This window comes from Hyla sarda, chromosome 10 (assembly GCF_029499605.1).
Source record: "Hyla sarda isolate aHylSar1 chromosome 10, aHylSar1.hap1, whole genome shotgun sequence".
NCBI lineage: Eukaryota > Metazoa > Chordata > Amphibia > Anura > Hylidae > Hyla > Hyla sarda.
In genome coordinates, this window is record NC_079198.1 from 23843383 (window position 1) to 23857888 (window position 14506).

The window sequence follows — 14506 nt, forward strand, 5'->3', positions numbered from 1 at the left end:
AATTTCAGCTCGAAGATTCCGTTGCAGCAGAGTCTGATTTTTTGATAGGATTCTGCTGCACCGTGCACATGGCGGAATTTCAACGGCAGGTGTTTCCGCCATGTGAATTCCAATTCCGAATGAAAATGCCAATTCTTTTGATGGACTCCCCTTGCACTATTTGCAGAATGTCAGCCAGTGTTTTCTGGGTGGAAATTCTGCAAAATTTCCACTGTGTGAACATGGCCTTAAAGGGGTACTCCGGTGGGAAACAATTTTTTTTTAAATCAACTGGCGCCAAGAAGTTAAACAGATTTGGAAATGACTTCTATTTAAATATCTTTAACCCTTCCAGTACTTATCAGCTGCTGTATACTACAGAAGGAAGTTGTATTGTTCTTTTCTGTCTGACCACAGTGCTCTCTGCTGACACCTCTGTCCATGTCAGGAACTGTCCCGAGCAGGAATAAATCCCCATAGCAATCCTCTCCTGCTCTGGACAGTTCCTGACACGGACAAAGGTGGCAGCAGAGAGCACTGTGGCCAGGCAGAAAATAACTGTCCAACTTCCCGTGGAGCATACAGCAGCTGATAAGTACTGGAAGGATTAAGATTTTTTATATAGAAAAAATTTACAAATCTGTTTACCATTCTGGCACCAGTTGATTAGATTTTTATTAATTTTTTACCCCTTTAAAGGGGTTATCCAGGAAAAAACTTTTTTTATATATATCAACTGGTGGCAGAAAGTTATAAAGATTTGTAAATTATTTCTATTAAAAAAATCTTAATTCTTTCAGTACTTATGAGCTTCTGAAATTAAGGTTGTTCTTTTCTGTCTAAGTGCTCTCTGGTGACACGTGTCTCGGGAACCGCCTAGTTTAGAAGAGGTTTGCTATGGGGATTTGCTTCTAAACTGGGCGCTTCCCGAGACACGTGTCATCAGAGAGCACTTAGACAGAAAAGAACAACCTTAACTTCAGAAGCTCATAAGTACTGAAAGGATTAAGATTTTGTAATAGAAGTAATTTACAAATCTGTTTAACTTTCTGGAGCCAGTTGATATATATATATATATATATATATATATATATATATTCCAAAAATAAGCAGCACATCAAGAAAAATGAAGGCCTGTAGGCAGGGTGCACGCATGCTGGAGCCACGGTCCTCTGGTTCCTTACTAATAACAGTAGTAATATGGAGCACACCGAAATGTCATGCAAAGTGCTTTATTCCATGTGGTACAAAAAGCGACGTTTCGCCGGCCTCACGCTTGAGAATGCTGGCGTGAGGCCGGCGAAACGTCGCTTTTTGTACCACATGGAATAAAGCACTTTGCATGACATTTCGGTCTGCTGCATATTACTACTGTTATATATATATATATATATATATATATATATATATATATATATATATATATATATATATATATAATTTTTTTCCTGGATAACCCCTTTAAGGAAGAAAAATTGCTGTATGTTGAATATAAGGACTTCTAACTTTTGAACATACGTGGATTCATTTGTGGCTAGGGGAACATTTTAACAGTGAGTACGTTTTAGTCCTGCAACAGGAGAAGCTTTTTGCAGCAACCTCTACAAGCCGGAACACATCAGGTAACGGTTCTTGTGTCCAGCATGGATATCCATTTCTTGCTCACTATCCACAGTTGTGATAAGGCATAGCTGAGAAAGCAATACGTTCTTTTTCGGTACTCATAATGCTTTTGCAAATCCAACTCGATTGCTGTCTCGGTCGAAGACCGTGTAATACCGGCCAATGAAGACATCCCCCAAGATCCAAAAAGGTCCTGCAGGTGGTCGAATATCCAATCCCATGAAGCCACTAAGGCACATGGTCTTTCCCATCTTTGATATCTGTACAGACAAGATATAAAACTATATGAAAGCAACCGAATATTTAACACAGTAGCTGCTGGAGAGCAGAGGTCACATTTCTAGATATCCCCATTGTCCAAATAGAGAAGAGAGATCTATGTGGCTCTTCTCACCTAATGGATGGTAATAAGTATAGCACCCAAACATGGCGCTCCCTAGTTATGGGACAGGAGGTGTGGTGGTGTAACTAGAACCCAGAAGTCAGCATCAGTTTGCTTTTAGCAGTGGGGTCACCCAGTACAGTGGTCCCTCAAGTTACAATATTAATTGGTTCCAGGACAGCCATTGTATGTTCAAACTATTGTATGTTGAGACCAGAACTCTATGGAAACCTGGTAATTGGTTCTGAAGCCACCAAAATGTCATCCAAAAATAGGAAAAAGTGAGGATTAAAGAAAAATAAGTAGCTAACTAATATAGATAAAACAAATCCTTACATATAAAAGTAAGAAAGATCTGCTGGAAGCAGTAAATGACTGTCTATGTCAGTGTTTCCCATCCAGCGTGCTTCCAGCTGTTGCAAAACTACAACTCCCAGCATGCCTGGACAGCCAAAGGCTGTCCAGGCATGCTGGGAGTTGTAGTCTTGCAACAGCTGGAGGCACCCTGCTTGGGAAAGACTAGTCTATATAGAGAACAGGAGCTTCTTCAGGGTCCTGTACAGTATTTCCCATCCAGAGTGTTTCCAGCTGTTGCAAAACTACAACTCCCAGCATGCCTGAACAGCCAAAGGCTGTCCAGGCATGCTGGGAGTTGTAGTTTTGCAACAGCAGGAGGCACCCTGCTTGGGAAAGACTAGCCTATATAGAGAACAGGAGCTTCTTCAGGGTCCTGTACAGTAGTTCCCATCCAGGGTGTTTCCAGCTGTTGCAAAACTACAACTCCCAGCATGCCTGGACAGCCAAAGGCTGTCCAGGCATGCTGGGAGTTGTAGTTTTGCAACAGCTGGAGGCACCCTGCTTGGGAAAGACTAGTCTATATAGAGGACAGGAGCTTCTTCTGGGTCCTGTACAGTATTTCCCATCCAGGGTGTTTCCAGCTGTTGCAAAACTACAACTCCCAGCATGCCTGGACAGCCAAAGGCTGTCCAGGCATGCTGGGAGTTGTAGTTTTGCAACAGCTGGAGGCACCCTGCTTGTGAAAGACTAGTCTATATAGAGAACAGGAGCTTCTTCAGGGTCCTGTACAGTATTTCCCATCCAGGGTGTTTCCAGCTGTTGCAAAACTACAACTCCCAGCATGCCTGGACAGCCAAAGGCTGTCCAGGCATGCTGGGAGTTGTAGTTTTGCAACAGCTGGAGGCACCCTGCTTGGGAAAGACTAGTCTATATAAAGAACAGGAGCTTCTTCAGGGTCCTGTACAGTACACACAAAATGTAGCCGCCCTTACCTGGTATCCAAAGGAGCAGCTAACCGTGGCACAGGTAAAGAGTAGTACAGAACATGCAATACCTCCCTGTACTGTAGGGGGCGCTACCAGACAGCCAGTCAGTGCAAACGCTTCAGTAGTACAGGTGTAAATGCCCATTCTTATTGGTCAGTTCTTTCAGCCATTGACACGTTTCACAGATCTGGACTGTCTGTATTGGATGTTGTGTCTGGTTTCAAGTTACAATGGTCGGAAAAAAGGATCATTGTATGTTGAAACTATGGTATGTTGAGGCCATTATAAGTTGAGGGATCACTGTATTCTCCTAAATACATTACAGCAAAATTTATGCACCTACTATATTATGATAAAAGTCTTGTCTAATTTTCCAAGGTGCGATAGATTTGCCCAGGATGTAGGGCCAAGACAAGGGGTACACTGAACAATGGGGTATAGGAGCATTATGGCTCTGTCCATTCTAAGCCATGAAATTTGGATCAATTATTTCCTCCCTTTTTCACTTAAACTGGCACTGTCACATTAAAGGGGTTATCCAGGAAAAAACTTTTATATATATATATATATATATATATATATATATATATATATATATATATCTCAACTGGCTCCAGAAAGTTAAACAGATTTGTAAATTACTTCTATTAAAAAATCTTAATCCTTTCAGTACTTATGAGCTTCTGAAGTTAAGGTTGTTCTTTTCTGTCTAAGTCCTCTCTGATGACACGTGTCTCGGGAACCACCCAGTTTAGAAGCAAATCCCCATAGCAAACCTCTTCTAAACTGGTCGGTTCCCGAGACACGTGTCATCAGAGAGCACTTAGACAGAAAAGAACAACTTTAACTCCAGAAGCTCATAAGTACTGAAAGGATTAAGATTTTTTAATAGAAGTAATTTACAAATCTGAGAGAGAGAGAGAGAGAGAGAGAGAGAGAGAGAGATATCTCTAGGACATATGAAACTTTTTTTTTTTAAAGCGACAGGTTCACTTTAAGATATGAAAACCCAACAATGAGTTGAATGACATAAAAAAAAACATATATCTTTTATGGGGCTTTTTACCTTCAGCACATAGTCTTCTCCAGTCAGATTGTACTGCACACCTCCCAGGATAAAGGAAATTGTGGGTAGAGATGATATTTTGTCGCAGTCTACCATATACTATAAGATAAAGAGACATTTTGACTGTAATTGACTTCACTGTAGCAAAACATTAGCTGGACCATGAAAAACAAAAACACTCTACGCAAAGGTTTATTAAAAATCAATGATTTTTTTTTTTTTTTTTGTTCACAAGTCTTTTAGGCAGTGGCTAGACACATGTCATTTTAATGCTCTTAGGGGTGCTCTATAAAATTGCCAGCTGTTGCCCATAACAATTCAGCCACATGCCCTTGTGGTGTCCCGGTACCGTATTACATACCGTACCTAGTGTAGAGGTCCCCATAGTCAGAGTAACTACGCTCAGGTAGGGTCCCTCAGGTGGGACAGCCCCTAGTCGCCTCTCCTCAAGTCTAATTCTCTAATGTTAATACATGTATATATTTAATAAATAATGTATATCTAATATAATGTAAAGTACTTACCTTGTTTACCGTCGCAGGACCTTCGGTCATGTGACCATGTTAAATAGTATGTTAAATGGTATGTTAGAGTCACGTGTTGCCCACAATCCTTTGTAATGGTGAGTGACACAAGTATGGACCAATTAGCACTAGTCCAGCCCCTGCCCATATAAGGGAGCTGTAGCCAATTATCGCTCCCTTGGGTTGCTGCTCTCGAGGATGCCGGACTAGCAGGACGGATCTGCACAACTTGCAAAGACACGCTAGGCTTGAAAACCTACCGGCCTCAGCGAAACTAAACCGTGAGTTCTGAACTACCCCCGCTAATGCTAGCGTGATTACTGGGCCGCAACTAAATCCCCTAAATCCAGTGGAACAGCGCACAATACTTAAAAACTCTAAATTGCTAAAATCCCAACCTTTGTCAATCTCCAAAGAAAGCAGTTGCATGCATAGAGACTGTTCAGTTTATGAAGCTTGCAGAAAATCTTCAGTAAAAGTTATACCTGTTTCAGAAAACTCTCCGGTTGTGGACATTCTATTCTTATCTACCTCCCTATCGCTCTTAGGAAGGGTGGCGGTAGGACTAGCATTACTGAGGAGCCCTCACCCTAGCGTCACGAATAGCAAGGGTTAACAAGCACCCTTTAATTACCGCACAGCTACACTCCCCATACCCTACTCCCCCAGGCTATCACACCCTATAATAGGGAAAGTCAGGTTCCCCATAACAATGCCAGCCACTGGACCAATAACAATTCAATTCCTGTTCACCAACTGCTGGCTACCCTTCCTCTCCTGGATACCTGGGTGACAAGTTTACTTATATAGGCCGGAAGGACAAACACCAATCTGTAATGTGGATTCAAAGAACCAACAATGTAGTAATAATGGTGGATGGGGGTAAGAGCCTGTCCCCGGGAATGCCCAGCCAGGAATTTCGGACATCCCAGTGCAATCATTGAGGAGGGGGGCTTGTATACACCAGTAAAGTGCACCAGCCTCATGGCAAATATACTTTAAGTAAAATCACATCCATTACACCAATCCAATTCCTCAAAACTAAAGAGGGTCCAGGAAGAAATGTCATGAAGTCATTGGCACTACTGGGAAAAAAGTCACTGTTAATTTGCTTGGCCTTTACCTAGGGTTAAGCAAAGCAAAGACACACAAAGAGGCGGCACTCGCCAGGCAGATGCATCTTATTCAGGTCTCATGGACGAGGTACAGGCAGCAGGAGGGGGAGCTGCGGTGAAGGACGGGGCTAGCCGGAACAAGTTGTTCCGGCTAGCCCCATCCTCCACCGCAGCTCCCCTGCCTGCTGCCTGTACCTCGTCCATGAGACCTGAATAAGACGCATCTGCCTGGTGAGTGCCGCCTCTGTGTGGACCTTTGTGCTTCTGCCGGGCTGAGCACCCCCTCTCTTTGGGCTTAGGTCCGTACGTGCCGGCTCCTCCTCTGTGCTGCTTGAGATTGTTTACCTAGGGTTGTGTTACTGCATTTTATAGCTTTTGACGTCTTTCCTTTCAGTGATTATAGGGATTATATTATTTTATGCTCCATTATAGGGAGGCTGAATAGTCAGTTCTGTAGCCTTAGTGACACAAGACCTGTGCGCTGAATGATAATCTCTTACCTCTCCATTGAACAGTGGGAAAGCTCCAATGGCCGTGTGAAGGGCTTTGATTTCTTCGGCCGGACCTGTTATCAATGATGTTCCGGTGTCCACTATGGCCTGGCAGCCGCCTTTGCAGAGGACCAGTTGGCTTCCAACTCTGACTCTAAAAGAGAATTAAACGGTGGACCAAAATGTCACCCTCCCTTCGAAAATGGCCAGGTTCTTGATTTTCCATCGGCATGCATCGCATTAAAACAATATATGTTATAAGCAAAATAAAATGAACAACACCGTATACAGACAAAAGTATATGTATAAACAATTGCAGTATGGTAAGAGCCAACAAAAATACACAGAGGACCAACATTCAATGATGACTTGTTTTTTCTTTCTTACCTCTTTTCTCCAGGGTAAGGAATTAGGATGGACATTGGGTCGGGGGGGGGGGGGGGGGTTCAGTTTGGGATATTAATTTTGTACGATACTGTTATGGCATGATTGTATGATTGCATATTGATGTATTTTGATATTCATAGCTTTATTCATTTTGTAATTTTCACTAAGAAAATAAATAACAAATGAGGAATAATTCACTATAAGCAAAATATATCAATGCACTTGTTGCATAAAAAAAAGTATATATATATATATATATATATATATATATATATATATATATATATATTTATCAAAGAAAAAACGACGCAGCACTCCGTGGTAGATGAAAAAGTGGAGTTAGGCTTTATTCATCAAGTGTGTATTGCACTTGATGAATAAAGCCTAACTCCACTTTTTCATCTACCACGGAGTGCTGCTGCATTTTTTCTTACATTTTGGGGACCCTGCCTGGGTTGGACCAGCTTGTACCCAGAATCAACATAGGAGTGCGGTTCTCCTATAAGAATTTACACACACACACACACACACATATATATATATATATATATATATATATATATATATATATATATATATAAATCATTATTGCATACGAATATTGCACCAGCACCTAGTACTAATCAAACAGGGCTGTTTTTAGCCTATATAGGCTCCCCACTGGGACAATAAATTCCAATGCAGTTCTGTGCGCTTCTATTTGAGGTGTGCAAAGCAGCCTACATGGTACAGTGCTAAGTGCATGTAAACATATCGCTCACATGTAAGGTGCTAACCCATATTGAATCCTCTGTATCCCCTACCTATCTTTCAGTATGATCCTTCTTAAGGGTTCCCCTTGAGAAAAGATCGTACCAAAACGTATGTAGGGGAATTGAAGGAGACTAGTGAACTTCATTTTATTAGAGAAGTTTTCTCCTATGGTTTTTCTTATATGGTCATTGATGGCACAATGTAACTTTACATAATGAAAGCTAATTGTTTGGCTAATAATTGGTGCAGGAGTGGACTAGTGTGTCTAATGGGCATGCATGGTACGCATTAAAGGGGTACTGCGGAGGAAAAAAAACGTTTTATGTCATCTGGTGCCAGAGAGTTCAGATTTGTAAATTACTTCTATTAATAAAAATTTAAATAAAATGAACTATAGGAAGCAGGATAGGTTTGCTGTGAGGATTCCCTCCTGCTCTGGACAGTTCCTGACACAACTTCCTCTGGAGCCTACAGCAGCTGATAAGCACTGGCAGGGTTAAGATTTTGAAATAGAAGTAATTTTCAAATCTGTATAACTTTCTGGAACCAGAAGATTTTAAAAAAAAGTTTTTTTTCCACCTGAGTACCCCTTTAAACTCTAAAGGCCACACCCTGTTTTGGGCTTGAGGACACAGCCAACTTTATATTTCTGTGTTTTTTTATTTTCCTCCTAGCCTTCTAAGACACATAACTATTTTATTTTTGCATCTACATCTACAGACCCATTTGGGGCTTCTCGATGAAAAGGTTGAAACGTTGCACTATGTATTGACGGATGTGTGTGAATAAATCATCTTGCTGTTTGGACACTGGAGTGCCGCCTTTTGTCCAATTTTTTTGGGATACTCCAAACTCCATGATGTACAGTATGATCCTCCTGACCCTACTGGTTTTAGAAGTGTCCATAGTGTAAGAATTAAGTCGACTTATGTCATCCCATATGTATCAGACGAAACAGGTAATAATATAAACCAAGAGAATCATTTACAATAGCCAGAAAAAGTCAGGCAAACAATGAAAGGATAGATGGAGAATGTCTTTTAATAAGAAATAATGATCAAAATGGATAAGAACTTACTCATCGGTCTTGATCTGCCAGTAAGCCATGCGGGTCACATTCAGGTATTGGAAGTCCCCTGTGTAGTACTTAGAGTCTGTACCTCCAAAGACAAGTTCACCTCCAACCGGAGCAGTAGGATCTCTTAAGCAAATATAGGAAATATAACGTGTCAGGAGCTTTCAGGAATTGGAAAGTTTTGAAGTTAATTTTATATCGAAGGGGATTTCCACTCTGCACAATTCCTATTTGCTACAAAGTCCCCTAAGAACAAACTAATCATAGTGTCATGTTGTTGGGATCCCCACTCAACATCTGCAATCTCTAGGGAAACCTGTCTCTAAGTGTTCAACTTCCCTGCAGCGCCACCACAGGGAAAATCAAGTATTACACAGTTCTCCTACAAATCAATGCATTGTCCGTGTAAGGCAGGACAGGATAGGCCTTCCAAAACAAAAGACGCTATTTATACCTACTCTCCTCTCTGGTAAAAGATGAGGATTCTGAACAGAGGACCCCATTAATTTCATAATAGGGTTTCTTAATCTAAGGACCCCCTTCTATCCGAAAGTAACAGGAAAACTGAAAACTAAACATCCAGTTTTTATGCCTATTACAACCATCTTAAGCTTACCCAAATTACTGTAAAACAAATCAACAAGCCTCAATGCTTTCGGATATGTTAGAGACCCCTAGACAAAGGATAGGGTATAACATGTCTGATGGTGGGGGGGGGGGTTTCATCTGCTGGGACCACCACAATCTCCGAGCTGGCGCTGTGGCGTTCATAAACACTAAAGCTTGGGCACAGAGCAGAGTTTGCGCCGTGCAGCAGATGACTGAGGTGCCTCGGCGGAGATCGCGGGGGTCCAGCCGCTGGGATATCCTTTGGATGGGGGATAACATGTCTTGGGGAGAAGTACCCTGTTAAAGGTTTTTTTTGGTGATCATTTCAAAGATGAGCCCATCCCCCACTGCACCACAGTAACCTGGCACAGGAAGGTCTGGAATATTTTCGTGTGCTGTGACGTATGGACACAGCACCGTGTAACTGAGGGCAACCCCCCTATACCTATCAACCTGATCATGTGACCACATGGGACTTAATAAAATGAATAAGACCAAGGGCACTTCCTACTAATATTAATGGGGGATAAAGCTGTTGCCAGAAACAGCTAGTGGTGGCTTGTCTCCCTTGAAGCCGAATGTTTGGGCATGTCATCGTGCTCATGATACCTGAACCATGAGACATCAGGATAGTTCCCAGTTTCTTCTGTCTGCCTCATCAGCCTAATTGATATACTGTATCTCTCCATATATTCAAGCAGTGAGAGATCAGCCAAGGCTGGTGGGGTGGGGATCTCCTTGATGACTTGTGGTTCAGATACCATGAAAGTGATGAGAAGGTCCCTTCAACATGCCCAATCTTTCGGGCTCAAGGGAGATAAGCCACCAGCAGCTGTTTGTGTCACCAACTCTAACAAACATATGCATGCTTGGCTGAACCAAATGTGCAAATATATGGAAATTTGTTATGAATAGCTCTAGGTTCAAACACCTATTAAATGGGAATGTATGTAAATTCGACATGTTCGATCCTTTTTTCCCCTTGACTTATAACAAATGATAATCAGCTGAACATGCCAAACATGTTGACCATGTTCCACCCAAATTGGTGGGTTTGACTAATGTGATGGTGGGGTGTGTGGTGCAGGGCAGATGTTGTTACCCTAGGGGCAGATGGCATTAACCCCTTGTCATCGTGACGCCAGGGCGTGGTTTAGCCTATAACCACCCGAAGGTATACTGCTGGATCCTGGGCTAGGCACGGGGGCAATAAAGACTCCGACGCAAAGTTACGGACAATGGTAGATTTACTGAGGGTAGACAGATAGTAAAGTCTATACAGTTCAGCCAGGGCCCAAGGAGGGGACCAATGACACAGAGACCTTAAGGCCTTTCTGGGACTTGTAGTAGGACTGGACAATTAAATGCAGACCACGCTGACTTGACAGATGACAGGGACTGACTTGACTTGACTTATAAATCTTTGACTTTAGGTTTCTTGACTTGATGGTGGCTGCAGGACTTAACTTTGAGGTCTACAACACTTTGGACAAATACACTAGGCACGACTGCACTGGACCTCAGCTTAGCAGAAGAGCAGAGCTCAAAGAGAAAGAAGATCCACCCAGGGCTTATATGGGGGAGACTAGCAGGGAGCCCATAGGTCACTCTTGGGATCACCTGGTCACTGGTACCTCACATATCACATGGTATAACTCTTACAACAACATTACATTTTATAACACTTTACATGGTAAAACATATTTACAATGGGGAAACAAGTGCAGGGGGCCTTGGGGACATTGAAGGAGGCTGCCTGACAGGACAGCAGGAGCATGGGGCAACACCTCCCTACTGGGCCACCACACTAAACTAAGCCTAACATGCATGGCCACCTCTGAAATCAGGAAGAAAAGAAGCAAAACAGCCATCAGAACAGGGATCTGTAAGTAATGAAATACATTCTTTAATGTAGACTTGGGGCCAAGATTTGCTGCCCTAGCCCTGTATCTAAACCTCTGGACAAATGATTGTGATTTTTTGGCACCAACCATATGTACATGCCCTGCCAGCCCCCTCCTTGTCATACCCCTGCTCTTGGACCTGTGCTTCATTATAGGATATCCTTGAATTCATATCTTACGATTTATGGCGACAAAGTAATATATCTATACTCATAATAGCCGGAACCTGGGCATGCCAAGAGAAAATAAATGCCACCGACAGCTGTCTGCCAGGGAAGCCATCACTTGTGCATAGAGCTTAGACTGTGAATGCAGATTGAGAACCTCTTCTTATTTACTGTACTTTATATATTAAGACATAAAATGAGCCGAGGTTCTTAGTTATTACCGTATTTTTCGCCCTATAAGATGCACCGGCATATAAGACGCACCCAATTTTAAAGGTGCAAAATCTAGAAAAAAAAAGATTCTGAACCCAACAGTGATCTTCAATCTGCGGACCTCCAGATGTTGCAAAACTACAACTCCCAGCATGCCCGGACAGCCAATGGCTGTCCGGACATGCTGGGAGTTGTAGTCTTGCAACATCTGGAGGTCCGCAGGTTGAAGACCACTGGATAGGAGGTAATACTCATGTGTCCCCGCCGCTCCGGACCCGTCACCGCTGCCCTGGATGTCGCTCCATCGCTGTCGCCGCGTCCCTGGGGTTTCACCAATGCTCCGGACATCTTCTTCCCCGGGATCCACGCTCTCTGTCGCCGTCATCACGTCGCTACGCACGTCACTCCTATTGGATGACGGGACGGCGTGCGTGACCACGTGATGACGTCGAAGGAGAGCGCCGGCCATGCAGGGGATCCCGGCACGGAGCAGACACCGAGGAGGCAGGTAAGGTCCCTCCCGGTGTCCTGTAAGCTGTTCGGGACGCCACGATTTCACCGCGGCGGTCCCGAACAGCCTGACTGGGTTAGTGTCACTTTCGCTTCAGACGCGGCGGTCAGCTTTGATCGCCGCATCGGAAGGGTTAATACAGGGCATCACTGCGATCAGTGATGTCCTGTATTAGCCGCGGGTCCCAGCCGTTGATGGCCGCAGGGACCGCCGCGATAGGTGTGTATTCGCCGTATAAGACGCACCAACTTTCCCCCCCAGTTTTGGGGAAGAAAAAGTGCGTCTTATACGGTGAAAAATACGGTGTGTTTGTGTGTATAGTAATAATTGTTATGGCTGTCAGTATGATCAATTCATCGGTAACATTCCCTCGGATATTACAGGCCTAATAATCAAATCTTACTAAATAGATCCATCCTTATTCAACATGCAGTATATGGATTTTTCTATTGCATCGTGTCTCTCTAACACCCTGAATGGGTGCCAAGCTTATTAGTATCAGCCAATGCGTCATTATATTCTTACTGGCCCAGACTCAGAGAACAACAGGTACATTGACTACGACCAAGAAATGGCGCCTACAACTTCCCCTTCAAGTAGGAATACAGAAATAGTCTATTAGATAACCAAGGGAATTTTCATGTCCTAAAGTACTGGACTATATTGCTTATGTTTACTGATCAATAGTTAAAGGGTTATTCCAGGAAAAAACTTTTTTTATATATCAACTGGCTCCAGAAAGTTAAACAGATTTGTAAATTACTTCTATTAAAAAATCTTAATCCTTTCAGTACTTATGAGCTTCTGAGGTTAAAGGAGAACTCCGGTATGGGTGGGAAAAAACAACTTATCCCCTATACTAAGCATAGGGGATAAGTGTTAGATCGCAGGGGGTCCGACAGCTGGGGCCCCCCTGCAATCTCTTGTATGGGGACCCGGCTCGCTCATGCTCAATGCAGGAGCCGAGCGTTTTCGACCATTACACGCCGCCTCCATACACTTCTATGGCAGGGCTGGAGTGCTGCCTTCGTCAATCTCTGGCCCTGCCATAGAAGTGTATAGAAGCAAATCCCCATAGCAAACTTCTTCTAAATTGGGCAGTTCCCGAGACACGTGTCATCAGAGAGCACTTAGACAGAAAAGAACAACCGTAACTTCAGAAGCTCATAAGTACTGAAAGGATTAAGATTTTTTAATAGAAGTAATTTACAAATCTGTTTACATTTCTGGAGCCAGTTGATCTGTAAAAAAAAGAAATTTCCTGGATAACCCCTTTAATATTATAGTGTGTAGAAGGTGTTCTTTATAGGCTTGATTATGAACCCATAGGTTCTTTGTGTGCTGCCATATGGTCCTGCGGTAAGGCAATGTATTCTTCCTTATGGTCTATTAACACATACAGAATCCTGTGCAGATTTGATGCGGAGGATTGTCTGCTGCAGATTTTAATGCAAACTAAATGACTGAACACAGCTTCAAATCCTGCGCATCAAATCTGCACAGAATACTGTACATGTGAATAGACCCTTAAGGAGAATACCGGTGAAACTAAACTTACCCCTATCCACAGGATAGGGGATAAGAAGCTGATCATGGGGGTCCGAGCACTGGGACCCCCTGCCATCACGGGACCCTTGGAGCATGTGTTGTCTACTGGTAAACAGCACACCCTTCATTCATTTCTATGACAGCGCCAATGATTCCCGAGTGCTATACGCTTGTCTTTTCGGCGCTCCCATAGAAATGTACAAAGCACACACTCCACACTGAGTGCCGGGTCACGGTGATAATGGGGGTCCCAGGGATTGGACCCCCCGCGATCAGCTACATATCCCCTATTCTGTGCATAGGGGATAAGTTCATTTTCGCCAGGTATCTCCTTTAAGGATATACTGCGTACCTGGAAGTATGCTACATATTCTCCGATCGGCATACACAGAGGGCTACCCCGCCGCAGCCCTGTGAGTTCAGTCAGGTTTGGAGTCGGGGATACGCATGACAGTCATGTCGGCGCCCTTTGTGTATGCTGATCGGAGAATACGCAGCATATTTCCCTCTGCGCACCGTGAAATACACTGCGTAAGCGCTAATACCCTTAAAGGGGTACTCTGCTGCTCAGCGTTTGGAACAAACTGTTCTGAACGCTGGAGCCGGCGCCGGGAGCTCGTGACGTCATAGCCCTGCCCCCTCACGATGTCACACCACGCCCCCTCAATGCAAGTCTATGGGAGGGGGCGTGACAGCATCACGCCCCCTCCCATAGACTTGCATTGAGGGGGCAGGCGTGATGTCATGAGGAGGTGGAGCTATGACATCACGAGCTCCCGACACCGGCTCCAGCGTTCGGAACAGTTTCTTCCAAACGCTGAGCAGCAGAGTACCCCTTTAAGGCAACGCTTCTAGGTGAGGAAATCTCTGCGTGGG

General features: G+C 43.6%; 1 protein-coding gene across 4 annotated transcripts in view; it reads right to left on the minus strand.

The window, feature by feature from the left end:
* The window catches only part of LOC130293382 (cathepsin D-like), a 69939-nt gene that overhangs the window by 1755 nt on the left and 53678 nt on the right, over positions 1–14506 (minus strand). For 3 of the 4 annotated variants that reach the window (XM_056542000.1, XM_056541999.1, XM_056542002.1), the window contains exons 6-9: positions 8682–8804; positions 6473–6617; positions 4334–4432; positions 1401–1862 (exon numbers count right to left, since the gene is read on the minus strand). In XM_056542000.1, coding sequence (XP_056397975.1) covers positions 1701–1862; positions 4334–4432; positions 6473–6617; positions 8682–8804 — 529 coding nt within the window. In that variant the 3' untranslated portion in view covers positions 1401–1700. Of the gene's footprint in view, positions 1–1400; positions 1863–4333; positions 4433–6472; positions 6618–8681; positions 8805–14506 lie in introns of those variants that run through there. The other variant, XM_056542003.1, reaches the window with a different exon arrangement.